Raw genomic sequence first — 27,666 nt, 5'->3', positions numbered from 1 at the left:
CAGGGATCTCACAAGCGGTCCAAAACGAATCAGTTTTGCCCTTAATGCATTCTGAATGGATCCGCTCAGAATGCATCAGTTTGCCTCCGTTCTGTCTCCATTCTGCTTTGAAGGCGAACACCAAAACGCTGCTTGCATAACTGAGCTAAACAGGTCCATCCTGACACAAAATATAAGTCAATAGGGATGGATCCGTTTTCACTGACACAATATGGCACAATAGAAAATGGATCCGACCCCCATTGACTTTCAATTTTGTTCAAGACGGATCCGTCTGGGCTAGGTTAAAGATAATACAAATGGATCCATTCAGAACGGATGCAGATGTTTGTATTATCTGAACGGATCCGTCTGTGCAAATCCATGTTGGATCCGCACTAAACGCGAGTGTGAAAGTAGCCTACAATCACTGCACACTTTACTTATTTGAGCAGTGAGTATGAACTCAGCCTTACAGGTCAATGTTAGCGCCAAGAAGAAGCGCACTCCTTTTACACCGTCGGCAGCTGATTCCACAAAGATGTCTACAGAACCTGTTCCATTAAACACTTATACAAGTAGAGCCCCCCGACAGAGTGGAGAGGGTGTCAGCAGTAAGTTTGTGGTGATGTCACCGATTATTTTGCCCTTTCCTCTCATCCGTCAGAACAATAACCCCCCCAAAAAACGAATCCTGTCTGTTGAGCATCCGCCTTCACTCGGTCAGCATTTGGTCAGTAATCCACCAGTATTGCTAATGCAAAAAAAAATAAAAAATAGTGTATCCAAAACAGATGACACGTGAATGGAATATTTGCATATCTTCTGTGTTTTGTACCCACTCCTGATTTTGCCTAACAAATCATAAGCCAATTCTGAGGCAAAATAGGGACCATGTCTTACAGGCCTTACAGCTGCCACATAGATAGGATCCGTTGTGTGTCTCATTTTTCCTTCCTTCTGACGGAAGGGTCAAATAAATGGTGATGTCATCAAGGTCAAAGACGCAAAATAGTGGCCCAGTCATGTAGCAGGGAGGGTGGGAACTGCATGAGAAGTCCACAAAGTGGCCCAGTGACAGAGTGTTGAGGTAGCAGCAGCAAGAGGAGACCACAGAGTGGCCAAATGACAGAGTGCTGAGGTGGCAGCAGCATGAGGAGACAACAGAGTGGTCAGATGACAGCAGTATGACAAGACCACAGAGTGGCCCAGTGACATTGAGGTGAGCTGGCAGCAGCATAAGTAGATCACAGAGTGGTGAGGTGGCAGCAGCATGAGGAGACCACATAGTAGTGAGGTGGCAGCAAGATGAGGAGACCACAAAGTGGCCCAGTGACAGAGTGTTGATGTGGCAAAAGCATGAGGAGACCACAGAGTGGTCCAGTCCTGCTTTTGGCTACCAAATCACAAGCCAATTCTGATGGGACCATACAAGCCTTACAGCTGCTACACAGATAGGATCTGTTGTGCGTCTCATTTTTCCTTTCTTCTGACAGATCAGAAGAAAGGTCAAATAAATGATGATGTTAGCCAGGCCGAAAGGCAAAATAGTGGCCAAGTCATAAAGTGGGGAGGGTGGTAACAGCATTAGAAATACACAGAGTGGCACAATGGTAGTGTGGAGGTGGCAGCAGCAGCATCAGGAGGCCACAGAGTTGCACAATGACATAGTATGGACTTGGCAGCATCAGCATCGGGAGGAGGCCACAGAGTGGCACAATGACAGTGTGGAGGTGGCAGCAGCATCAGGAGGTCACAGAGTGGCAAGGGGACATAGTGTGGAGGTGGCAGAAGCATGAGAAGGCCACAGAGTGGCAAGGTGACATAATGTGGAGATGGCAGCAGCATGATGTCATGGATAGTGTTGCAGAAAACTAGAAGATACAAATAAAGATCCGACTGACTTGATCCCAAACTAAAGAACAAAAGGGTGAGCCCTATAAAAGCCCAAGAGCTCTACATGACTTCTCAGCCCATGCAAAGATCTTTATGATAGATAATTGCATGCCCTCGTACCTAGACTGTGTGACACCTGAAAACCCTATAATAGTGAGAGGACACGACCACCGGCTTTCTACACTTAATACGGAGGGAGTAAGGGTCACCTAGGATCAAGCCAACAGGAAAACACAAATAAAGGAACAGACTTAACTGAGGAACCAGCAGTAGCAGCATCTAGCAGTGAGCACAATCCAGGAAGTTGTATAAAACGCAAAGTGATGCAGTATGGGAGGGGATATAAAGGGATGCAATCAGTGCAACTAGATGACAGCTGAGAGAGGGAAACGAGATGACAAAACGAAACCAAAACAAAAGAACCTCAAGCAAGATGTACTGAAAAACGTGACAGTACCCCTCCTTCTACGAGTGGACTCCAAACACTCAGAGCCCACCTTCTCAGGATGGGACCTATGGAAAGCCCTGATGAGAAGAGTGGCCTTAATGTCCGCCACTGGGACCCACATCCTCTCCTCAGGACCATAACCCTCCCAAAGAAATGAGGTACTGGAGAGAACCGTGGATAATGCGAGAATCCACAGTCCTAGAGACCTGAAATTCAAGATTGCCATCAACCACAATCGGAGGAGGAGGCAAAGAGGAAGGCACAGTGGGTTGGACGTAAGGTTTTAACAGGGACTTGTGAAAAACATTATGGATCTTCCAAGTCTGAGGAAGATCAAGACGAAAGGCAACGGGATTGATGACGGACAGAATCTTGTAAGGCCCAATAAACTTAGGACCCAACTTTCAGGAGGGAACCTTCAATTTGATATTCTTAGTAGACAACTACACCAGATCACCCACATTCAGGTCCGGACCAGGCACGCGTCTCTTATCCGCCATGCGCTTATATCTCTCACTCATCCTCTTCAGATTACCCTGAATCTTTTTTCAAATAAATGACAAAGACGAGGAAAATCTCTCCTCATCAGGTAAACCAGTAGACCCCTCTCCAGAGAATGTCCTAAACTGCGGATGAAACCCATATGCACCCAAAAATTGTGACTTATCCAAGGACTCCTGGCGACGGTTATTTAAAGCAAACTCTGCAAGGGACAAAAAAGAACAACAATCCTCCTGATTCTCAGTCACAAAACAGCGCAGATATGTCTCCAGATTCTGATTGACGCGCTCTCCCTTTCCACTCGACTGCGGGTGAAAAGCAGAAGAGAACGACAATCAAACCCCCAAGCGAGAAGAGAAGGCCTTCCAGAATCTGGAAACAAGCTGCGTGCCCCTATCCGAGACTATGTCTGAAGGAATGCCATGCAGTTTGACAATGTGATCAACAAATGCCTGCGCCAGCGTTTTAGCATTGGGTAACCCAGGAAACCCACTACCAAAATCACAGTCTTCCCTGAAATCAGCTCCCTGAAATCCGGACATGGTCTTAAAGAGCCATCTTTTTTCTTAACAAAAAAAAACCTGCGGCAACCGGTGACTTCGAGGGGCGGATGTGTCCCTTTCTCAGGCTCTCAGAGATAAACGTACGCATAGTGACCCTTTCAGGTTGGGAGAGATTGCATAAATGAGATTTAGACAGCTTGGCGCCTGGGATGAGATTTATAGGGCAATCGTACTCCCGATGAGGGGGCAGCTCCTGGACGCCACTCTCTGAAAACACTCTCTAAAATGCCTTGCTTGCCAATCAATGGTGGGATTATGTTTAGTGAGCCAGGGTAGCCCCAACACTAGAGGCGTAGGTGATCCGCTTAGGATGAAACATGAGACATCCTCAACATGAGCATCACCCACAGTATATCTTTTCCCAAAGTGCATACCTGGAAACCATGTGTTAAAGCAAATTGATTATCAATGAGATTGACAGCTGCTCCACTATCTACAAAAAGCTCACAAAAAATGTTCTTGCTCTCTAGCGCCACCCTGGCAGGTAGGACAAAAAGGGATCTACAAGCAAACGGAAAAGCTTCAATTTCCGCATCAACCTTGCCAATGGTAACAGATGGAAAGTTTTTAGAGGATGTTTTTCTTTTAGTTTCTTTATTACCCTCAAAATTCTCCCTGAATCTTTTAGAGGGGCAAACATTTGCCAAATGATTTATACCTCCACAACAGAAACAAACCCTGCCCTGAGAGCTGAATCTTCTACTATCAGAGGCAAGCAAACCCATCTGCATGGTTTCCTGCTCAGAGGGGATTGAGAGAGACTGAGACCCCTGCGCACTGAATGAGACCGCCCCACTGTCTTTGGACTGAATATGACAGGAAGGAGTGATCTCTCCTCTCTCTCTAAGACGCCTGTCAATACGAACAGCCTGAGACATGGCAGACTGCAAGGAGGCAGGTCTCTCATGAAAGGCAAATGCATCCTTCAATCCCTCCAAAAGACCATATCAAAATTGACTTCGGAGTGCAGCATCATTCCAACCAGTATCAGCTCCCCATCTCCGAAATTCTGAACAGTATATCTCAGCGGACTGTTTACCCTGGCATAAAAGACACAGTTTAGATTCAGCCAGAGCAATACGATCTGGGTCATCATATATCTGACCCAGGGCTTCAAAAAATGTAATCCACTGATTGGAGGGGTCATGCCCCCAACGGCAGCGAAAAAGGCCCAAGACTGAGCGTTATCCCTGAGCAGCGAGATGATGATCCCCACCCTCTTCTCCTCATCACCAGAGGAATGGGGAAGTAGGTGAAATAGGAGTTTGCAAGCCTCTCTAAAACGAACAAAATTCTCACTACCCCCGGAGAACGTATCCGGAAGCGAGATCTTAGGCTCAGAACAAACTCCATGAACGCAAGCTGAACCGGTCATCTGAAACTGAGATACAGTTTTACGGAGATCTGCTACCTCCAGTGAAAGACCCTGCATGCGTTCAGTCAAGAGTGAAACCGGATCCATGCTTAAGACGGATTTGGCGGTTTATAATGTTATGAATGGTGTTGCAGAAAACTAGAAGATACAAATAAAGATCCAACTGACTTGATCCCAAACTAAGGAACAAAAGGGTGAGCCCTATAAAAGCCCTAGAGCTCTCCCTGACTACTCAGCCCATGCAAAGATCTTTATGATAGATAATTGCATGCCCTCGTACCTAGACTGTGTGACACCTGAAAACCCTATAATAGTGAAGGGACACGACCACCGGCTCCCTACACTTAATACGGAGGGAGTCAATGTCCCCTAGGATCAAGCCAACAGGAAAACACAAATAAAGGAACAGACTTAACTGAGGAACCAGCAGTTGCAGCATCTAGCAGTGAGCACAATCCAGGAAGTTGTATAAACCTCAAAGTGATGCAGTATGGGAGGGGATATAAAGGGATGCAATCAGTGCAACTAGATGACAGCTGAGAGAGGGAAACGAGATGACAAAACGAAACCAAAACAAACGAACCTCAAGCAAGAGGGTACTGAAGAACGTCTGTCAGAGCTTCTCAGAGATCTGGCGGTGACACATGAGGAGTTCACAGAGTGGCAAGGTGACATAGTGTGGAGGTGGCAATAACATGAGGAGACCACAGAGTGGCAAGGTGACACTGGCGAAATGGCGTTGGGTCAGGATTTGGCCGAGAGATCTTTGCACCATTCAGGGTATGTTTAATTGTGTTCCTTTGTGTTCAGATATATAAATAAAAAAAAGGAAATTAAAACAAGGAATAACTAAATTAAAAACAAAGGACGGAAGGTATGTAGAAGAGAATAAAGGGCTAGCCGACTGCCTTAATGAATACTTCTGTTCTGTTTTTACAGAAGAAAAAGGAGAAGGACCTCCACTAGAAAGGATGACTAATAAATCGTTTGATTCATGTGTCTTTACAGAGGAAGATGTTCTAAGTTTGCTGTCTAAAGTGAAGACAAATAAGTCACAGGGGCCTGATGAGATACACCCAAAATTATTAAAAGAGCTTAGTGGTGAGCTGGCAAAACCGTTAACAGATTTATTTAACCAGTCATTAGTAACAGGAGTCGTCCCGGAAGATTGGAAATTGGCAAATGTCGTGCCCATTCACAAGAAAGGTAGTAGGGAGGAATCGAGCAACTATAGACCAGTGAGTCTGACATCAATAGTAGGCAAATTAATGGAAACCCTATTAAAGGATAGGATTGTGGAACATCTAAAATCCCATGGATTGCAAGATGAAAAACAACATGGGTTTACTTCAGGGAGATCATGTCAAACTAATCTTATAGATTTTTTTGACTGGGTGACTAAAATAATAGACGGTGGAGGTGCAGTAGACATCGCATATCTAGATTTTAGTAAGGCTTTTGACACTGTCCCACACAGAAGACTTATCAATAAACTGCAGTCATTGAGCATGGACTCCCATATTGTTGAGTGGATTAGGCAGTGGCTGAGTGACAGACAACAGAGGGTTGTAGTCAATGGAGAACATTCAAAACAAGGTCATGTTACCAGTGGGGTTCCACAGGGATCTGTACTGGGACCAATTTTGTTTAATATCTTCATAAGTGATATTGCAAAAGGCCTCGATGGTAAGGTTTGTCTTTTTGCTGATGACACAAAGATATGTAACAGGGTTGATGTTCCTGGAGGGAAACGCCAAATGGAAAAGGATTTAGGAAAACTAGAAGAATGGTCAGAACTCTGGCAACTGAAATTTAATGTGGATAAGTGCAAGATAATGCACCTGGGGCGTAAAAACCCAAGGGCAGAATATAGAATATTTGACACAGTCCTGACCTCAGTATCTGAGGAAAGGGATTTAGGAGTAATTATTTCAGAAGACTTAAAGGTGGGAAGACAATGTAATAGAGCAGCACGAAATGCCAGCAGAATGCTTGGATGTATAGGGAGAGGTATAAGCAGTAGAAAGAGTGAAGTGCTTATGCCGCTGTACAGAACACTGGTGAGACCTCACTTGGAGTATTGTGCGCAGTACTGGAGGCCATATCTCCAGAAGGATATAGATACTCTAGAGAGAGTTCAGAGAAGAGCTACTAAACTAGTACATGGATTGCAGGATAAAACTTACCAGGAAAGGTTAAAGGACCATAATATGTATAGCTTGGAAGAAAGAAGAGACAGAGGGGATATGATAGAAACTTTTAAATACATAAAGGGAATCAACTCGGTAAAGGAGGAGAGCATTTTTAAAAGAAGAAAAAGCAGCATCAGAATTGTAGCTGAGGCAGGTAGCCAAAGTCTATTTTGTCAAAGTGTTGGTGTAGCACCATGGATGATCTAGTCTGATGCATCAGCCATTGGTGGGTAGAAATTTTGGCTGATCCACGCCTGATTCATCTTGACAAAGGTCAGTCTCTCCACATTTTGGGTGGACTGGTGAGTTCTTCTTGGAGTAACTATGGCCCCCGCTGCATTAAACACCCGCTCTGATGTCACACTACTGGCCGGGCAGGACAACTTTTTCAGGACAAACTCTGCCAGTTGCAGCCACAAATCCAGTTTGGCTGTCCAGTATTTCAGCAGATCTTCAATGTGGGGTGGCAGGGTGCTGTCCAAGTATGCCACCACCTGCTGGTTCAGGTCCTGCTCCAGCTCTAGCTGCTGCTACTGCTCTTGAGTTGTTTCTTCAATTGGCAGGTGAAGAAAGCTGCTTATCAGCAACTCTAGACTCAAATTGCTGCTGAAGGAGCTGGAACTGCTCATACCCCCCCCCACCCTGCCACAGCAGCCATGGCAGACGAACGCAAGCGCAGAGGGCCCCCTGGTCAGACCTGCGAGAGGATGGGTGATGGTGCAGATAGGCAACGGCCAACTGACTACATAGGATGTCTCTATAGTAGTTCAGTTTGTCATCCATCTCAGCGGGTGTATAAAAGGCCCCCATTTTGGACTGATAGCGAGGGTCCAACCAGGTGGAGAGCCAGAGGTCATCCCTCTGCGAATGGTGACAATTAAGCAAGGCCATTTGTGCAAGTGACTCGGAGGGAGTCCTTGCCTCCATTCCCACTACATACTGCCACAGTGTGTCTGGGTCCTCTGTCTCATCTTCCTCATCACCTCTTCTACTAATAGAGACACTCTTGGGGAGCATTATCACTGGTGGGTCCAGTAGGGGGCGGTATTACTAATGAGAGCATTCTAGAAGGGAATTACTATTGGTGGGACCTTGAGGAGTACTTTCACTGTATAGCAAGTACAGTAAAATGTCTTCAGTGCTAGTATTTGTAGGGGGAAGGGGATGCGGTTGTTCAACTTAGAGAATTGGGCCATATGCATTGGTGCTTGGGCCCCGGATCTTTTGAGACCCTAGCAACGCCCCTGAGTGCCATCTTTCTGGTTACCAATTGTTGTCCTTTGACGCAGAGTTGGTTTCATTATCACGATGTCAGCATGAACCAGCTGATCGCGATAGTTGGCACTTCGCTTGTTACAGATCAATGGGGCATTTTTAAACTCCGGAACCTGGGGGTATGCCTTGCCCAACAGTGGCCAATGTCTACTGATGATATGGTCAAATTGCACGTTTAAAGGGTGAAATTTGTTTGTGAAAGCAATGCGCAAATAAATAGTCCCGGCTCCTTTTTTGGAGTGGAGGAGCTACTACGGCTTCCTCAAGAACCTTAGACGGATAGCCTCTAGATCTAAATCTCTCCATCTCCCCTATTCTCACTTCCTGTGTCTGTGGATCAGACACAATTCGTATCACTCTTTGAATTTGTGATTTTGGGATAGCTTTTTTTCAAAGATGAGGGATGTGCACTTGTAAATTGCAACAGACTGTTGCGATCTGTTGAGATCTGTCTCCTTTCTGTCTCCTTTCGCTTGTCAAGAAATCGTTTATGGCCTTTTTCTGTTCGTTTAGTCGGTCCAACATATGGAGGGTGGAATTCCGACGGGTGGAAACGTTGCATATCAGCCTATGTTGGGGGATGCTGTTATGCCACTGCAGCTCAAAGAGGGTGTGCTTTGTGGTGTACGAGTGGCTGAAGTGCATGCAAAGTTTCCTTGCCATTTTTAGGATGTCTTGCAGATGGGTTGAAGACTTCAGGAACCGCTTGACAACCAGATTGAACATGTGTGCCATGCAGGGCGCATGCTTCAGCCCTCCTTGATGCAGCACCGACACAATGTTCTTCCCATTGTCGGTCATCATGGTTCCGAATTTTAGTTGTCGCTGAGAAAGCCAGGATTCGATTTCTTGCTGAAGGATATGCAGCAGTTCCTCCCCTGTGTGACTCCATTCTCCCAGGCAAACGAGGTGCAAAACAGCGAGACACCGCCGTGCCCTGCACATTTGGTATGCTGCAGGGTCACTGTGAATGGTCCCTGCAGTGGAGGCTGAGTACACTGTGGAGGATAAGAAGGCAGAGGCGGACATTGTCGCTGGACCAAGGCCATGAGAATGTGGATGCGCAAGTGGTGTCACCTGGCCAAGTTGCTGGTGTGGCTACCAGTGGGCCGGAAAGGACATGTATTGTCCCTGACCGTAGTTACGGCTCTACACGTCGGCGTTACCGTGCACTTTTGCAGACACTGATAGGCTCAAGGACTGGCCCACCTTGTGTTCTACATGTGTGTACAGGGCTGGTACTGCCCTTTTGGCAAACAAATAAAGGCTTGGGACTCTCCATCTCGGCTTGGCACAAGCCGTTTTGCTCCCAACCTTTCACTGCTGCCACCCTGCTGACTCCCAGCCACGCTAGCAACTTGCTGGCTCCGCCTATGCCTCATGGGCAGCTATCACCCTCTTCTCCCAATGATGAAGCCCCTTCATCACCCAGCTTCCTAGTCCGATCAGCTAGATCATCATCATCGAGTACTGTCTGCTCTTCATTGATTTCATCCTTAGCCATCTCTGGGTCAGGAGCCTGACCGCTCGCAACACCAGCTGCCACGCCACTCTCCTTATCACTACTTGCCCGCCTAGTGGAGGAAGAGGGGATGTCTTCTCCACATCTTGACTGGCCAGTAGCTGCTGACTATCCTCTAGTAGATCGTCATGGCTGTATAGTGGGGCTGAACCCACAGCATATAATACTTCTCATGCTGAGGGAACTGAAAATGACAGAGGAAGGTTCAGGACAGGTGGGAACACAGGGCCTGCTCTCAGGCCATGCCAACTAATTGTTGTTTTAGAGAAACCCGTCGACTCTTGGCTGGGGGTGTCTGATGTCACTTGGGATGTAGTGGATGAGTGACTCAACCATTCAAGAAACACTTGTTTGCTGGTCAAGACACAAACGATAGATGACACCGGGAGCTCAGGCCTCTCGCTGCGATTCCTGCTGCCACGCCCCCTTACTCTGCTGAAGCCTGGGCATGCACCAGAAACATTTAGGCCTCTGCCACTCCCCTGTGCAGGGCCTGGCACTTTTCTGTCTGACATACTGTTAGATCAAAAAAATAAATAAAAAGGAAATTAAAACACCCTAAAAAAGTCAGCAATTTTCTCACTTCACCACACAACGGCTAATAGGCCCTTTTTTCCCCCACTAATACACGCCAAAAAGGGCTTTAATTTTATAACTTTACCACACAATGGCAAACACTTTTTGTGCCACTAATACACGCAAAAAAATAAAAAGCTTTAAAACATATACGGTTACTGCACCACTGACGGGCAAATATATTTGGGGTTTGCCACTAATACACGGCAAAAATGGCTTTAGAGGGAATCTGTGATCAACTTTATGGTGACCTCACTGAGGGCAGCATAAGTTAGTGGCAGAAATGCTGATGTCAGCGGTGTGTCGCTCATGAGCTAAAAGTAAGTGGTTGCCGAGAACCAGCATCATAATCATTGGAGCTCAGGCCTTGACAAGAGTCAGATCTACCTGAGAAGAGTCCTGGTTATTCATAATCTCCTGCTCTCTCGCCCATCTGCTGATGATTGGCAGTTCTCTCCTCGAGAGAAAGGGAGAAAACTAGGTAGAAGACTGTCAGCCATCAGCAGATGGGCAGGGAGAGCAGAAGTTCATGAATAACCAGGACTCTTCTCAGGTGTCCGTGACTTTTCCAGGCCCAGTCTGCAATGATTGTGATGTTGGTTCTCGGCAACCACTTACTTTTAACTTTTAAATGACAGACCGTTGAAATCAACTCACCTGTTTCTACTTTATTCTGCCGTTAGTATGGACTGCATAAAGTTGATGACAGGTTCCCTTTAAAACAGATAACTGCACCGCTGACCGGCAAATGCTTTAGAACCTATAACTGCAAAAAAGGGGAAATAAGTAGGGATGAGCGAACTCGAACTGTATAGTTCGGGTTCGTACCGAATTTTGGGGTGTCCGTGACACGGACCCGAACCCGGACATTTTCGTAAAAGTCCGGGTTCGGGTTCGGTGTTCGTCGCTTTCTTCGCGCTTTTGTGACGCTTTCTTGGCGCTTTTTGAAAGGCTGCAAAGCAGCCAATCAACAAGCGTCATACTACTTGCCCCAAGAGGCCATCACAGCCATGCCTACTATTGGCATGGCTGTGATTGGCCAGAGCACCATGTGACCCAGCCTCTATTTAAGCTGGAGTCACATAGCGCCGCCCGTCACTCTGCTCTGATTAGCGTAGGGAGAGGTTGCGGCTGCGACAGTAGGGCGAGATTAGGCAGATTAACTCCTCCAAAGGACTTGATTAACTGATCGATCTGCAGCTGTGGATCATTGAGCTGCTGATCCTCAATTGCTCACTGTTTTTAGGCTGCCCAGACCGTTTGTCAGTCACATTTTTCTGGGGTGATCGGCGGCCATTTTGTGTCTTGTGGTGCGCCAGCACAAGCTGCGACCAAGTGCATTTAACCCTCAATGGTGTGGTTGTTTTTTGGCTAAAGCCTACATCAGGGTGAAGCTGTCACACCAAGTGCATTTAACCAGCAATAGTCTGTTCATTTTTTGGCCATATACAAAATCAGGGGCAAGCTGCACCCATCACCAAGTGCATTTAACCCTCAATGGTGTGGTTGTTTTTTGGCTAAAGCCTACATCAGGGTGAAGCTGTCACACCAAGTGCATTTAACCAGCAATAGTCTGTTCATTTTTTGGCCATATACTAAATCAGGGGCAAGCTGCGCCTGTCACCAAGTGCATTTAACCCTCAATGGTGTGGTTGTTTTTTGGCTAAAGCCTACATCAGGGTGAAGCTGTCACACCAAGTGCATTTAACCAGCAATAGTCTGTTTATTTTTTGGCCATATCCCAGTCTAATTCTGTCACTAAATCCATACCGGTCACCCAGCGCCTAAATACTAGGCCTCAAATTTATATCCCGCTAAATCTGTCCTTAGTGCTGTAGCTGGGCGAGTTATTTAGTGTCCGTTCAAGCACATTTCTTGTTCTGGGTTGAAATACAATTCCCAATTTAGCAATTTCATAATTTAGTGGTTTCTGCTATATCAGAGCTATTTGAAATCTATCCCTAAAAGGGTATATAATATTCAAGGTGCACATTGGGTCATTCAGAATAACTTCACACACACCCGCTACTGTGTATTTCCAAGTCTAATTCTGGCACTAAACCCATACCTGTCACCCAGCGCCTAAATACTAGGCCTCAAATTTATATCCCGCTAAATCTGTCCTTAGTGCTGTAGCTGGGCGAGTTATTTAGTGTCCGTTCAAGCACATTTCTTGTTCTGGGTTGAAATACAATTCCCAATTTAGCAATTTCATAATTTAGTGGTTTCTGCTATATCAGAGCTATTTGAAATCTATCCCTAAAAGGGTATATAATATTCAAGGTGCACATTGGGTCATTCAGAATAACTTCACACACACCCGCTACTGTGTATTTCCAAGTCTAATTCTGGCACTAAACCCATACCTGTCACCCAGCGCCTAAATACTAGGCCTCAAATTTATATCCCGCTAAATCTGTCCTTAGTGCTGTAGCTGGGCGAGTTATTTAGTGTCCGTTCAAGCACATTTCTTGTTCTGGGTTGAAATACAATTCCCAATTTAGCAATTTCATAATTTAGTGGTTTCTGCTATATCAGAGCTATTTGAAATCTATCCCTAAAAGGGTATATAATATTCAAGGTGCACATTGGGTCATTCAGAATAACTTCACACACACCCGCTACTGTGTATTTCCAAGTCTAATTCTGGCACTAAACCCATACCTGTCACCCAGCGCCTAAATACTAGGCCTCAAATTTATATCCCGCTAAATCTGTCCCTAGTGCTGTAGCTGGGCGAGTTATTTAGTGTCCGTTCAAGCACATTTCTTGTTCTGGGTTGAAATACAATTCCCAATTTAGCAATTTCATAATTTAGTGGTTTCTGCTATATTAGAGCTATTTGAAATCTATCCCTAAAAGGGTATATAATATTCAAGGTGCACATTGGGTCATTCAGAATAACTTCACACACACCCGCTACTGTGTATTTCCAAGTCTAATTCTGGCACTAAACCCATACCTGTCACCCAGCGCCTAAATACTAGGCCTCAAATTTATATCCCGCTAAATCTGTCCCTAGTGCTGTAGCTGGGCGAGTTATTTAGTGTCCGTTCAAGCACATTTCTTGTTCTGGGTTGAAATACAATTCCCAATTTAGCAATTTCATAATTTAGTGGTTTCTGCTATATCAGAGCTATTTGAAATCTATCCCTAAAAGGGTATATAATATTCAAGGTGCACATTGGGTCATTCAGAATAACTTCACACACACCCGCTACTGTGTATTTCCAAGTCTAATTCTGGCACTAAACCCATACCTGTCACCCAGCGCCTAAATACTAGGCCTCAAATTTATATCCCGCTGAATTTGAATACAATACATTGGGCCAAATAATATATTTGTTGTTGTGGTGAACCATAACAATGAGAAAAACATCTAGTAAGGGACGCGGACGTGGACATGGTCGTGGTGGTGTTAGTGGACCCTCTGGTGCTGGGAGAGGACGTGGCCGTTCTGCCACATCCACACGTCCTAGTGTACCAACTACCTCAGGTCCCAGTAGCCGCCAGAATTTACAGCGATATATGGTGGGGCCCAATGCCGTTCTAAGGATGGTAAGGCCTGAGCAGGTACAGGCATTAGTCAATTGGGTGGCCGACAGTGGATCCAGCACGTTCACATTATCTCCCACCCAGTCTTCTGCAGAAAGCGCACAGATGGCGCCTGAAAACCAACCCCATCAGTCTGTCACATCACCCCCATGCATACCAGGGAAACTGTCTCAGCCTCAAGTTATGCAGCAGTCTCTTATGCTGTTTGAAGACTCCGCTGGCAGGGTTTCCCAAGGGCATCCACCTAGCCCTTCCCCAGCGGTGAAAGACATAGAATGCACTGACGCACAACCACTTATGTTTCCTGATGATGAGGACATGGGAATACCACCTCAGCATGTCTCTGATGATGACGAAACACAGGTGCCAACTGCTGCGTCTTTCTGCAGTGTGCAGACTGAACAGGAGGTCAGGGATCAAGACTGGGTGGAAGACGATGCAGGGGACGATGAGGTCCTAGACCCCACATGGAATGAAGGTCGTGCCACTGACTTTCACAGTTCGGAGGAAGAGGCAGTGGTGAGACCGAGCCAACAGCGCAGCAAAAGAGGGAGCAGTGGGCAAAAGCAGAACACCCGCCGCCAAGAGACTCCGCCTGCTACTGACCGCCGCCATCTGGGACCGAGCACCCCAAAGGCAGCTTCAAGGAGTTCCCTGGCATGGCACTTCTTCAAACAATGTGCTGACGACAAGACCCGAGTGGTTTGCACGCTGTGCCATCAGAGCCTGAAGCGAGGCATTAACGTTCTGAACCTGAGCACAACCTGCATGACCAGGCACCTGCATGCAAAGCATGAACTGCAGTGGAGTAAACACCTTAAAACCAAGGAAGTCACTCAGGCTCCCCCTGCTACCTCTTCTGCTGCTGCCGCCTCGGCCTATTCTGCTGCTGCCGCCTCGGCCTCTTCCTCCGCCTCTGGAGGAACATTGGCACCTGCCGCCCAGCAAACAGGGGATGTACCACCAACACCACCACCACCACCTCCGTCACCAAGCGTCTCAACCATGTCACACGCCAGCGTTCAGCTCTCCATCTCACAAACATTTGATAGAAAGCGTAAATTCCCACCTAGCCACCCTCGATCCCTGGCCCTGAATGCCAGCATTTCTAAACTACTGGCCTATGAAATGCTGTCATTTAGGCTGGTGGACACAGACAGCTTCAAACAGCTCATGTCGCTTGCTGTCCCACAGTATGTTGTTCCCAGCCGGCACTACTTCTCCAAGAGAGCCGTGCCTTCCCTGCACAACCAAGTATCCGATAAAATCAAGTGTGCACTGCGCAACGCCATCTGTGGCAAGGTCCACCTAACCACAGATACGTGGACCAGTAAGCACGGCCAGGGACGCTATATCTCCCTAACTGCACACTGGGTAAATGTAGTGGCAGCTGGGCCCCAGGCGGAGAGCTGTTTGGCGCACGTCCTTCCGCCGCCAAGGATCGCAGGGCAACATTCTTTGCCTCCTGTTGCCACCTCCTCCTTCTCGGCTTCCTCCTCCTCTTCTTCCACCTGCTCATCCAGTCAGCCACACACCTTCACCACCAACTTCAGCACAGCCCGGGGTAAACGTCAGCAGGCCATTCTGAAACTCATATGTTTGGGGGACAGGCCCCACACCGCACAGGAGTTGTGGCGGGGTATAGAACAACAGACCGACGAGTGGTTGCTGCCGGTGAGCCTCAAGCCCGGCCTGGTGGTGTGTGATAATGGGCGAAATCTCGTTGCAGCTCTGGGACTAGCCAATTTGACGCACATCCCTTGCTTGGCGCATGTGCTGAATTTGGTGGTGCAGAAGTTCATTCACAACTACCCCGACATGTCAGAGCTGCTGCATAAAGTGCGGGCCGTCTGTTCGCGCTTCCGGCGTTCACATCCTGCTGCTGCTCGCCTGTCTGCGCTACAGCGTAACTTCGGCCTTCCCGCTCACCGCCTCATATGCGACGTGCCCACCAGGTGGAACTCCACCTTGCACATGCTGGACAGACTGTGCGAGCAGCAGCAGGCCATAGTGGAGTTTCAGCTGCAGCACGCACGGGTCAGTCGCACTACAGAACAGCACCACTTCACCACCAATGACTGGGCCTCCATGCGAGACCTGTGTGCCCTGTTGCGCTGTTTCGAGTACTCCACCAACATGGCCAGTGGCGATGACACCGTTATCAGCGTTACAATACCACTTCTATGTCTCCTTGAGAAAACACTTAGGGCGATGATGGAAGAGGAGGTGGCCCAGGAGGAGGAGGAGGAGGAGGAAGAGGGGTCATTTTTAGCACTTTCAGGCCAGTCTCTTCGAAGTGACTCAGAGGGAGGTTTTTGGCAACAGCAGAGGCCAGGTACAAATGTGGCCAGCCAGGGCCCACTACTGGAGGACGAGGAGGACGAGGATGAGGAGGAGGTGGAGGAGGATGAGGATGAAGCATGGTCACAGCGGGGTGGCACCCAACGCAGCTCGGGTCCATCACTGGTGCGTGGCTGGGGGGAAAGGCAGGACGATGACGATACGCCTCCCACAGAGGACAGCTTGTCCTTACCCCTGGGCAGCCTGGCACACATGAGCGACTACATGCTGCAGTGCCTGCGCAACGACAGCAGAGTTGCCCACATTTTAACCTGTGCGGACTACTGGGTTGCCACCCTGCTGGATCCACGCTACAAAGACAATGTGCCCACCTTACTTCCTGCACTGGAGCGTGATAGGAAGATGCGCGAGTACAAGCGCACGTTGGTAGACGCGCTACTGAGAGCATTCCCAAATGTCACAGGGGAACAAGTGGAAGCCCAAGGCCAAGGCAGAGGAGGAGCAAGAGGTCGCCAAGGCAGCTGTGTCACGGCCAGCTCCTCTGAGGGCAGGGTTAGCATGGCAGAGATGTGGAAAACTTTTGTCAACACGCCACAGCTAACTGCACCACCACCTGATACGCAACGTGTTAGCAGGAGGCAACATTTCACTAACATGGTGGAACAGTACGTGTGCACACCCCTCCACGTACTGACTGATGGTTCGGCCCCATTCAACTTCTGGGTCTCTAAATTGTCCACGTGGCCAGAGCTAGCCTTTTATGCCTTGGAGGTGCTGGCCTGCCCGGCAGCCAGCGTTTTGTCTGAACGTGTATTCAGCACGGCAGGGGGCGTCATTACAGACAAACGCAGCCGCCTGTCTACAGCCAATGTGGACAAGCTGACGTTCATAAAAATGAACCAGGCATGGATCCCACAGGACCTGTCCGTCCCTTGTCCAGATTAGACATTAACTACCTCCCCATAACCATATATTATTGGACTCCAGGGCACTTCCTCATTCAATCCTATTTTTATTTTCATTTTACCATTATATTGCGAGGCTACCCAAAGTTGAATGAACCTCTCCTCTGCCTGTGTGCTAGGCCTAAATATATGCCAATGGACTGTTGCAGTGGTGGGTGACGTGAAGCCTCATTCTCTGCTATGACATGCAGACTAATTCTCTGCTGACATGAAGACAGATTCTCTGTTACGGGACCTCCCTCCTCTGCCTGGGTGCTGGGCCTAAATATATGCCAATGGACTGTTGCAGTGGTGGGTGACGTGAAGCCTGATTCTCTGCTATGACATGCAGACTAATTCTCTGCTGACATGAAGACAGATTCTCTGTTACGGGACCTCTCTCCTCTGCCTGTGTGTGTGCTGGGCCTAAATATATGCCAATGGACTGTTGCAGTGGTGGCTGACGTGAAGCCTCATTCTCTGCTATGACATGCAGACTAATTCTCTGCTGACATGAAGACAGATTCTCTGTTACGGGACCTCTCTCCTCTGCCTGTGTGTGTGCTGGGCCTAAATATATGCCAATGGACTGTTGCAGTGGTGGCTGACGTGAAGCCTCATTCTCTGCTATGACATGCAGACTAATTCTCTGCTGACATGAAGCCAGATTGTCTGTTACGGGACCTCTCTCCTCTGCCTGTGTGTGTGCTGGGCCTAAATATATGCCAATGGACTGTTGCAGTGGTGGCTGACGTGAAGCCTCATTCTCTGCTATGACATGCAGACTAATTCTCTGCTGACATGAAGACAGATTCTCTGTTACGGGACCTCCCTCCTCTGCCTGGGTGCTGGGCCTAAATATATGCCAATGGACTGTTGCAGTGGTGGCTGACGTGAAGCCTCATTCTCTGCTATGACATGCAGACTAATTCTCTGCTGACATGAAGACAGATTCTCTGTTACGGGACCTCCCTCCTCTGCCTGGGTGCTGGGCCTAAATATATGCCAATGGACTGTTGCAGTGGTGGGTGACGTGAAGCCTCATTCTCTTCTATGACATGCAGACTGATTCTCTGCTGACATGAAGCCAGATTGTCTGTTACGGGACCTCCCTCCTCTGCCTGGGTGCTGGGCCTAAATATATGCCAATGGACTGTTGCAGTGGTGGCTGACGTGAAGCCTCATTCTCTGCTATGACATGCAGACTGATTCTCTGCTGACATGAAGCCAGATTGTCTGTTACGGGACCTCTCTCCTCTGCCTGTGTGCTAGGCCTAAATATATGCCAATGGACTGTTGCAGTGGTGGCTGACGTGAAGCCTCATTCTCTGCTATGACATGCAGACTGATTCTCTGCTGACATGAAGCCAGATCGTCTGTTACGGGACCTCTCTGCTCTGCCTATGTGCTGGGCCTAAATATATGCCAATGGACTGTTGCAGTGGTGGGTGACGTGAAGCCTCATTCTCTGCTATGACATGCAGACTGATTCTCTGCTGTCATGAAGCCAGATTGTCTGTTACGGGACCTCTCTGCTCTGCCTGTGTGCTAGGCCTAAATATATGCCAATGGACTGTTGCAGTGGTGGGTGACGTGAAGCCTCATTCTCTGCTATGACATGCAGACTGATTCTCTGCTGACATGAAGCCAGATTGTCTGTTACGGGACCTCTCTCCTCTGCCTGTGTGCTAGGCCTAAATATATGCCAATGGACTGTTGCAGTGGTGGCTGACGTGAAGCCTCATTCTCTGCTATGACATGCAGACTAATTCTCTGCTGACATGAAGCCAGATTGTCTGTTACGGGACCTCTCTCCTCTGCCTGGGTGCTGGGCCTAAATTTATGACAATGGACTGTTGCAGTGGTGGCTGACGTGAAGCCTGATTCTCTGCTATGACATGCAGACTGATTCTCTGCTGACATGAAGCCAGATCCTCTGTTACGGGACCTCTCTCCTCTGCCTGTGTGTGTGCTGGGCCTAAATATATGCCAATGGACTGTTGCAGTGGTGGCTGACGTGAAGCCTCATTCTCTGCTATGACATGCAGACTGATTCTCTGCTGACATGAAGCCAGATTCTCTGTTACGGGACCTCTCTCCTCTGCCTGTGTGTGTGCTGGGCCTAAATATATGCCAATGGACTGTTGCAGTGGTGGCTGACGTGAAGCCTCATTCTCTGCTATGACATGCAGACTAATTCTCTGCTGACATGAAGACAGATTCTCTGTTACGGGACCTCCCTCCTCTGCCTGGGTGCTGGGCCTAAATATATGCCAATGGACTGTTGCAGTGGTGGCTGACGTGAAGCCTCATTCTCTGCTATGACATGCAGACTAATTCTCTGCTGACATGAAGACAGATTCTCTGTTACGGGACCTCTCTCCTCTGCCTGGGTGCCGGGGCCTAAATATCTGAGAATGGACTGTTCCAGTGGTGGGTGACGGGAAGCCAGATTCTCTGCTATGGAACCTCTCTCCAATTGATTTTGGTTAATTTTTATTTATTTAATTTTTATTTTAATTCATTTCCCTATCCACATTTGTTTGCAGGGGATTTACCTACATGTTGCTGCCTTTTGCAGCCCTCTAGCTCTTTCCTGGGCTGTTTTACAGCCTTTTTAGTGCCGAAAAGTTCGGGTCCCCATTGACTTCAATGGGGTTCGGGTTCGGGACGAAGTTCGGATCGGGTTCGGATCCCGAACCCGAACATTTCCGGGATGTTCGGCCGAACTTCTCGAACCCGAACATCCAGGTGTTCGCTCAACTCTAGAAATAAGATGTAGAAATATTTCCTTGTAATAAACCCTGTCAATGGCTGTAACACCCCAATAACAAGAACAGTTTGCTGGAATTACAGAGCTGTATAATGGCAATCTGGGTCTCCAGTCAGTGCAGCAGGGTGTAATAGGATTGTTCCTATTACCCAGGCTGTAACCTCCCCTACTGAACCCTGTTCTACATAAATGCTGTGGAATGATTCCTCTCTATTCTTTCCCTACACCTTGAATAATCTTTCCCTGCACTTGTAAATTGCTTTTTCAGCACAATGAAGTTGTTTTTTCTAACACAATCCCTAGTGCCTGCTGACTTCAGAATCCAAGATGGCTGAGGCTATTTATAGGGCTGTGACATCACAGGGCTGGCTGGCTGCTGATTGGCTGCATGCATGGCATTATGGGTGATCCCGCCTTACCAGAGTTCCTTTCTCCATATCCTCCCACGTGCAGCAGCCATTTTAGAAAAAAATGTGATTCGTTACAACGAAGTGCGAGGAAAGTTATTTTTTTACTTTTTTTTTAGGTTTGTGGTTAAAAAATAGGGGCCTCCTGGATTTATTCTTATTTGTGGATTTCACCCAGTCTCTAGCTAGCTTCTTTTCGTACTATACTTGAATTTCACTATAAATCAATCCAGCTAGGAGTCTGGAAAATAAAGGTAAGGACAGTTTTGGGCAATGTGATGTAAAGATGCTGCCCTACATTCAGGTTTCTCCAATATTCTGAATGCACTCCTGGTTTTGGCTACAAAAACTGCATTCGAAAAACTGACCGTGTGACCGTACCCTAAGACCTTAGAGGTGCTTTATACAAAAACATAAACGTAGTTCCCTGAGAAATAGGTTTATTTCAGGTTTTCAGCATGATGATGATTGATGGTGGGAGTCTCTGGGCGAGTTGTGTCTCCAAATCTGACTTAAGAAAGTTCTTTAAAAACAGAAGCTGATACCGAAAATAGTGATGGAGTGGGTGACGCAGCACATTCCATACCCTCTGGCAGAACCTGAAAAGGGACGTGTGTTAGAGCACATTCTACACAAATACTTTCTGCTGCTCATTTTCATTTTTATTTTTCCTATTGCATGATATAAGAAGACACAAGCAGCCAAAAGCCACAGATAATATTTTATTAGATATGATTGAGGGAAACTTTACAAGGATCCACAATTCAAATTAGTTTCAATATGTATCCATTCAGTGGGCAGGGGGTCGGCTGTAGTGGCATCTTAAAAACAGAAGCTGATTCCAAAAATTGTAATTATGCTGTTGGTATCGCAGAGAGCAAATTCTCCTCCGACATCTGAAAAATAATTCTTGTTATAACTCTAGTAGTCGTCATGTAAAGTTCAGTTGTGAAATCGCTTAGAAAACTAATATCTGGAGGGAACGCAAGAATGTGGAATTTTTGAGAAAGAATAGAAAGGTAAAAAATATTCACACTGGTGTCATATCTGCCATAGAAGAGTACCGTTCTATGGAGCAGGACAGTGGAGCCTTAGAATGAATGTCCATCTCAGGAACACTACTTTGTTTTATTTTATTTCAATAGGTACAAAATTTGGTGTGGATTTGTTTCTTAATAAATATTTATAATGGTTGGAGCATTTCTAATACAGAAATCAAAATCCCTTCCAGTTTCGGATAAAAATCTTCATATCAGCTGTGTGCATAGGGTAGTCTGAGAAGCGCTGGCAGGTGAGGGGCCCAGGAATCGGTGCCTCCACAGCTCAGTAGGTCAATGGAGGGCACTAGATTAAGTGTATGCTCCATTCTCCAGCTAATCTGAAATTGTTATTTGGAAAAGTTGTTTAAAAGATAATGTACTAACTGCCTGCAGCAACCACCAGAGGAGGGGCATGGGCACTTACTGTATACTGCTTAAACTATGTTTTGGGGGGGCGCAATCTCTCCTTTAGGAGAGTCCCCCAAATCCTGACTTAGGCCTAATTAAGCCAGTACTTTCTGCTCTACACTGATGAGGGGCAGTCACTCCGAAACAGCTGTCTGCAGATGAGGTGCTGGCTTATTTTATATGAGTCATGTCTCAAGGCCTGTAAGGATCGAATGTTGACTTACAGGATAGCTGCCTTACATCTGGTGGCATTAGAGGCAGAGCTTGTTAAGAGCTCATTTACATCCCTTTCTTCTCTGTTTAAACAATAAAACAGTATGGTAAGCTGTCTTTTCTAAATAGGATTTAAAGGGGCTGTCTATCTTTTTGAGCATTTTTTACTATCTCTAGCAGCATGGCCCCTTGTTGAATTAACCTTACTCACTTGCTCCCTGTCGCTTTAGTTCTGGCCCAGGCTTTCTTCAGAAGTTTTTTTGTGTCCGTCCTGTAAGTCACATGCATCACTGCAGCCAACCACTGCCATCAATGCTGACATGTCCCTAAGCAGCATGTGACCCAGCAGTAATGTGCTATTTTCAGAACTTCACCACTTGGCTGCAACAGTGCATGACCCCCATCCCTCTGGAATGTAACAGAATAGGCACCTATCGGGATGGGGGGGGGGGGGTTCTTCTTGCTTCAGTGCTCTCTCTGTAACTGTCACAGCTCCTGACAGTAGATAGGGCTGGTGGCAGTAGAAGGATGGCAGTGAGCATGTGCAACCACCTCATCAAGGTGGACAGAGAGATGATGAAAAGTACAAACAGCACTTGACTCTACACGGGTGGATCTAAAATTTAGCTTTACCATCCAGGTGATTATTTAAAAATGATGAATATTTCTGGTGGAACAACCACTCTAACGTTAGGAATATGCTTTAAAGCGGTACTATAAAGTATGCAAGTCTCATTTTGATTTTGCTGTGGGGTTCTTCCAATATTTTATACATGGCCTGCTCAAATTTGTGGTAGCAGAAAATTAGATATTATTGTTTCAATCTCATTGCACATCAATATTAGGAAAACAAGACTGTTCTTGTGCCTCCCCTTTGTTCTGGAATTTCCTCTCTTTCCATCCAACATTTTCCTACCTTTCCCTGCAAATACGCACTCAATTGTGTACTGAACCCGAGCCTAAAGTGTCCCCCGATATTTCAACATCGCCTCCATCTGATCTACTGTATCTAGAGCTGCTTCTTCCAGTCTCTGAACTCTTCAATCTGTTTCCTGTATCTTATAAATTCTGAGATCTTATCGACAAGTCTCCTACTAGATGTATCATGCAAGCAATTGTTTCATTTTGTATCACTTTACTGTATAATTGTTATGATGTTTTGCATAATAATAATAATAATAATAATAATAACAATGTGTGTATGTGTGCCCATGTATTATAGTAGGGGGACTGGGTATTAATATGGATGCAGAAATGTTGTCTTAACCAGTGAAGGAACCTCATTCTTACTAAATATTTAATAAAGACTTGGACTGTATGTTTAGATAAAAACTTATGAAAAATCGAAATCTTTTTGGTATGAAATTTCTATTCTGCTCTAATGATAGTAGAAAAGAAAGACACTTACTGGGCATCTCCAGAGCAGTGTAGGCTGGTATGCCCCTGCACAAGGCTTCAATGTGCTGACCATATTCTTCAATGTGAACAACGGGGGTCTGATTGACTGTGTAGGTCACCAGCTGGGTGTTGGTAGGGACCTTTAAATAAAATATACAGATGTTATAAATCATGGGACACTAATAATAATAAGAATACTATTATTACTATATTCAAATACATTGTCAATTGCTGCAACATGACTATATTGACCAGAAAGGGTAACCTAATGACTCCCTTGAATATTTAACATTACATTGTAAAACGGTAGTAGGCTACATGGCTTCATATGAAATGCTCTCATGTCAGAAATAGATCATTTCGATTTTAGCTTTTGTGGGGGACTCACTGATGTGAGTATTGACAATATCTGTACAACAGAATATGTTACAACAGTATTAATACCCCAACTTGCATCACTGGATAATGCATTTTAAATGCTTTGGACACGTTTGAGGACACATTTTTTATTAATGCATTCTACTCATTTTGGGCAAATTTTTTTTTTTAATTTAGTTTTTATTAAATATTTCCAGCAGTTCTTGTACTACAGGGGTTAACTGAGAGTGTATCTGCAGACTGTCAGTTTCTTTTTACCGCCAGTCCCGTCATCCAGCAGAGCTGCCTGTCTGATTGATAGAATAGAATATGGCTTAAATAAGTGTTTATGAGCTTCACAAGATCACAGATAAGGGATTCACATGAGCTGTCAGTTGATTGGATTCAATGTAAACACATAACCCTTTTGCTCTGCAAATACACAGATAACACCCTTATACTAGGAAAGTGGTTGAACTTTTAAATAAAAAACTATTGAAAAAATGTTTTTTTTTAGCCCAAAGTATGTAGAATGCAATAATATTAATATAAATGCCCCCAAAAATATACATATCCTTTAAATATTAAATCACAATGTACCTCTGTGGTATTTTAACAATCCATCTGGGGCCACCTTGTGGACACAATGCAGTAATGCATCCTCTAAAATGCTTGATAGAACAATTAGCCACCACTGACTTTTGTATATAAATGTTTTATTTTCAGATTGTGTACCTTTATTCTTCACTGTAAACATTTGTCATTATATCTATTTTCATTCATGTTGTTCTTTCTTTTTCCCTCACATTTGAATATTCTTTCTTTTGCTAAATATAAATTTTCAGACTGAGAACTGAGAAGTCTAAGGTTTTGCTTAGGCCATTAGCTATTGAATATGAAGGATGTGTGGAAGAGTCAGAAATCCTGACTAGCTGAACAGAAAAAAAACATTTCTAGATGGATGTTATAAGCTTGAGTACAGCATTAGCAGTAGATGGATAATAACACCCATCATGGTCCAGGATAGAGATACAAAAAGCTGAATTCAAGCATCTCCTAGCTAGGTGAGATGCCATCCAGCTATCTACCAGGAGTGGTGACAGATGTCCTAGTATTTTACCTTTTTGGTCTTGGCAATCTCGCTGAGCTTCTCCAGGGTAGGGAAGCTTGGAGTCATCTTGGTAACCACGCAGATCTTCTTGTTGTACAGTCTTGTAGCAGCAAACCCCTATAGTGTGAAAGGGTAAATGTTAGGTGGAGAAAGTAGCAATATAAGGATCAATGATAAAACATTGGGATCAAAGGGTTTATTCCCAGAGAAACACACAATAACAACTCCTTGATGTCTAGATCAATCATATGGGCTATACCGCTGTCGTAAGTTGGGGGATTGGACAATTCCTGAGTCTGCAGTGTGGTTCCTATAAATTCTAGGTACACTATTACCTCGCTGTCTGTACCCAACAGACCAAAAGTTAAAAAGTGAGCTAAACAAAGCATTTATAGAACACTCACATTGCCAAAGTCACAGACGGAGTCCCAGGAGTTCCAGCCATTGAAATGGTTGATGTTGGCCACATGGTCCTGGTTGTTAATGTTCACTTGTTGGCTGATGCTTCCACCATCATTACCTGAATTATTAATATTGATGTTCTGGAAAAAAAAAAATAGACATTTTTATTTCATTAGAAGTCTTTTATTTTATTTATAGTCTGATATTTAGATGAATTGGGGAAATCTAAAGACAATTTATTTTGCCTTTGAATTTTTGGTTTGCTTTTTAACACTACTTTAGATTTACTATGTAATGAACACATTTATTACTACAGCATATGACAAATGAAATGAACCACAGTGAGGACTCCACTAATATAAGGTATGGATGCCCGCTGCCATGTGTTGGTGCAAAATAAACATGGCTGATAGGTGGCTTTAGGTTGTCTAAGCTGTGGGCCATTTACACTTACGGGAGTAATATAAATCCTTCTATATATCATGTCATTCTACTGGGTGTTTATAGACATGAGGATAGCAGAATGAAAACCTGACAAAATGCTTTGGGGTCTGTCAGGATTCATTGTTATGCATTTGAACGCAGATCCATTAGAGCAGTCATGGCTTGATAGTCATCAGTCCAGTGTGAACAGAGGCTATGGATATGTCATTGCTTCAAAGGATCTATGACAGACATGAAAGACCCATTGGAATCAATCATGATCCATTTATATTTTAGCCCCATTGATTTATGAAGGACTTCTGGTAAAGAACTAACTTGAATTTGAACAATGTGAAACATCTATGAAAGGGGTTGTCTCAGAATGACAACTTTTCACCCATCCACGGGATCCTTGATGTTTCTGATTGGTGGGAGCCTGACCACTGGAACCACCACTGGTCATAAGATTGGAAGTCTGTGTCCCCATTTTGAATGTAGTGTTAGTCGAGCATGCGCATTGCTGAATGGCATTAGAGTGGCATGGTCAACTACTGCTCCATTCAAATGGGGGACACAAGACCCGATTCTCATGATTCCAGCAGCCGGACCCCCACAGAACCTGTGGAAGTACATCTCACATACAGTATGTCAATAACCGATTTATGACTGATGCCAGCTGTCAATGTGAGACAACCGCTACAAAAGTCAGCCAGAAAAGCTTCAAGGATAAAACCAGCCCAAGCCAAGCCATACATCCAGTTACTTACATCATTTCCTAGGGCTTGAGTCAGGAGGACTCCAAGGATGGTTGCAATCTAGACATAGGAACATAGGGAATGGTTAGATTAAATTACACATTCAGTCTTTACATGATAAACCATTCAGAAATATTCTCACCAGGAGTTTCATTGTGGATTCTGGAAGAGAGATTTCAGCTCTGAAGTATAATCCAAGTCACTTGATATATTTTATATACAGAAGTCGTGTTTACATAGGGATCGGCATCAGATTCCTTATTTACTGTTCTGAGCTGATATGGTTTAATAGAATGTCTGAGATAACATGGCGGGAGGCTCTGCCCCGCTCTGTGTGCCCTTCCTGTTAAAAGTGAATTATGCAAAAGACTACTGATAGCAGCTGATTGAAGCCCTATGGTATTACTTAATCTGGGGCATTATCCTGAAGGTGGGGCACAGTAAGAAGACAACAATGAAAACCAAGTAATGTGTAAAATAATTAGGAAAGAGAATGGGAAAGTACAGAGAAATTTATATTGTAGGAGTTACTGTTGCCTAATCCAGGGCCGGCCAAACTTTTTGAGATTTTTTTATTTAAATTAAAGAGCATCTGTCAGCAGGATCAACCATGCAAGACCATGAATAAAGCCTCCTAGGGTTTATCCTGCTGAGTAAAACCGTGTCTTATTTATCTCCTTCTGTTCCAGAGTTATAACCATTTTTGTTATTATGCACAATAACTAATTAGTAAGCCGAGGGGTGGCCCTAGCCCCTCGAAGCACCAGACTATTACAGCCCTGCACCTTCCCCTTGCCTGGCCATGTAATCTCGCTTTGCATTGTAGTTTATATATTGGGGCGTACACAATACTAATTTATATCCCTGAGGAAACAGAAGCAGCTCTGCACATTTGCCAAAAAAGCAAACTATGGCGCAGGCACAATATTGCAGGGCCAGGGGAGATGTCTGACCCTGTCAAAAAGGTGTGTGCAAGGCAGTGACGTTCTGGTTCTCCAAGGGGCTGATAATTTAAAGGGGTTATCTAAGTTCTCCAACAGCCCCCCCATTTGCCGGGGGCCCCTCACATGTAATATACTTAACCCGCTCCCTGCTCCATTCCTGGTATCCGCACCGCCACTGCTGCTTCTCCCTGAACAGGGAAGAAAACATCCGGTGTCAGGGGGGGGGGCAGCCAATGGCAGGTGGGGACAGTGACTAGCCTCCCTAGTATTGTAGGTGGCGCTAGGGAGGCTCGTCGCGGTTCCGCAGC

The 27,666-nt window shown here is 45.7% G+C and overlaps 1 protein-coding gene across 1 annotated transcript; it reads right to left on the bottom strand.

The window, feature by feature from the left end:
- Positions 1–21,065: 21,065 nt before the first annotated feature.
- Positions 21,066–26,645, bottom strand: LOC122925381 (gastrokine-1-like). The gene is made up of 6 exons (XM_044276735.1): positions 26,557–26,645; positions 26,427–26,474; positions 25,239–25,376; positions 24,844–24,951; positions 23,377–23,506; positions 21,066–21,203 (listed from the first exon to the last, which is right to left on the bottom strand). Exons 1-6 carry the CDS (start codon positions 26,566–26,568, stop codon positions 21,130–21,132), a joined length of 510 nt encoding a protein of 169 aa, XP_044132670.1. The 5' UTR covers positions 26,569–26,645; the 3' UTR covers positions 21,066–21,129.
- Between the last annotated feature and the right edge of the window lie 1,021 nt (positions 26,646–27,666).

Source organism: Bufo gargarizans, chromosome 2 (genome assembly GCF_014858855.1).
Source record: "Bufo gargarizans isolate SCDJY-AF-19 chromosome 2, ASM1485885v1, whole genome shotgun sequence".
In the NCBI taxonomy this organism is placed as follows: Eukaryota; Metazoa; Chordata; class Amphibia; order Anura; family Bufonidae; genus Bufo; species Bufo gargarizans.
Note: the sequence above shows the minus strand (reverse complement) of the source record. Positions and strands in the feature narration are given on the sequence as shown.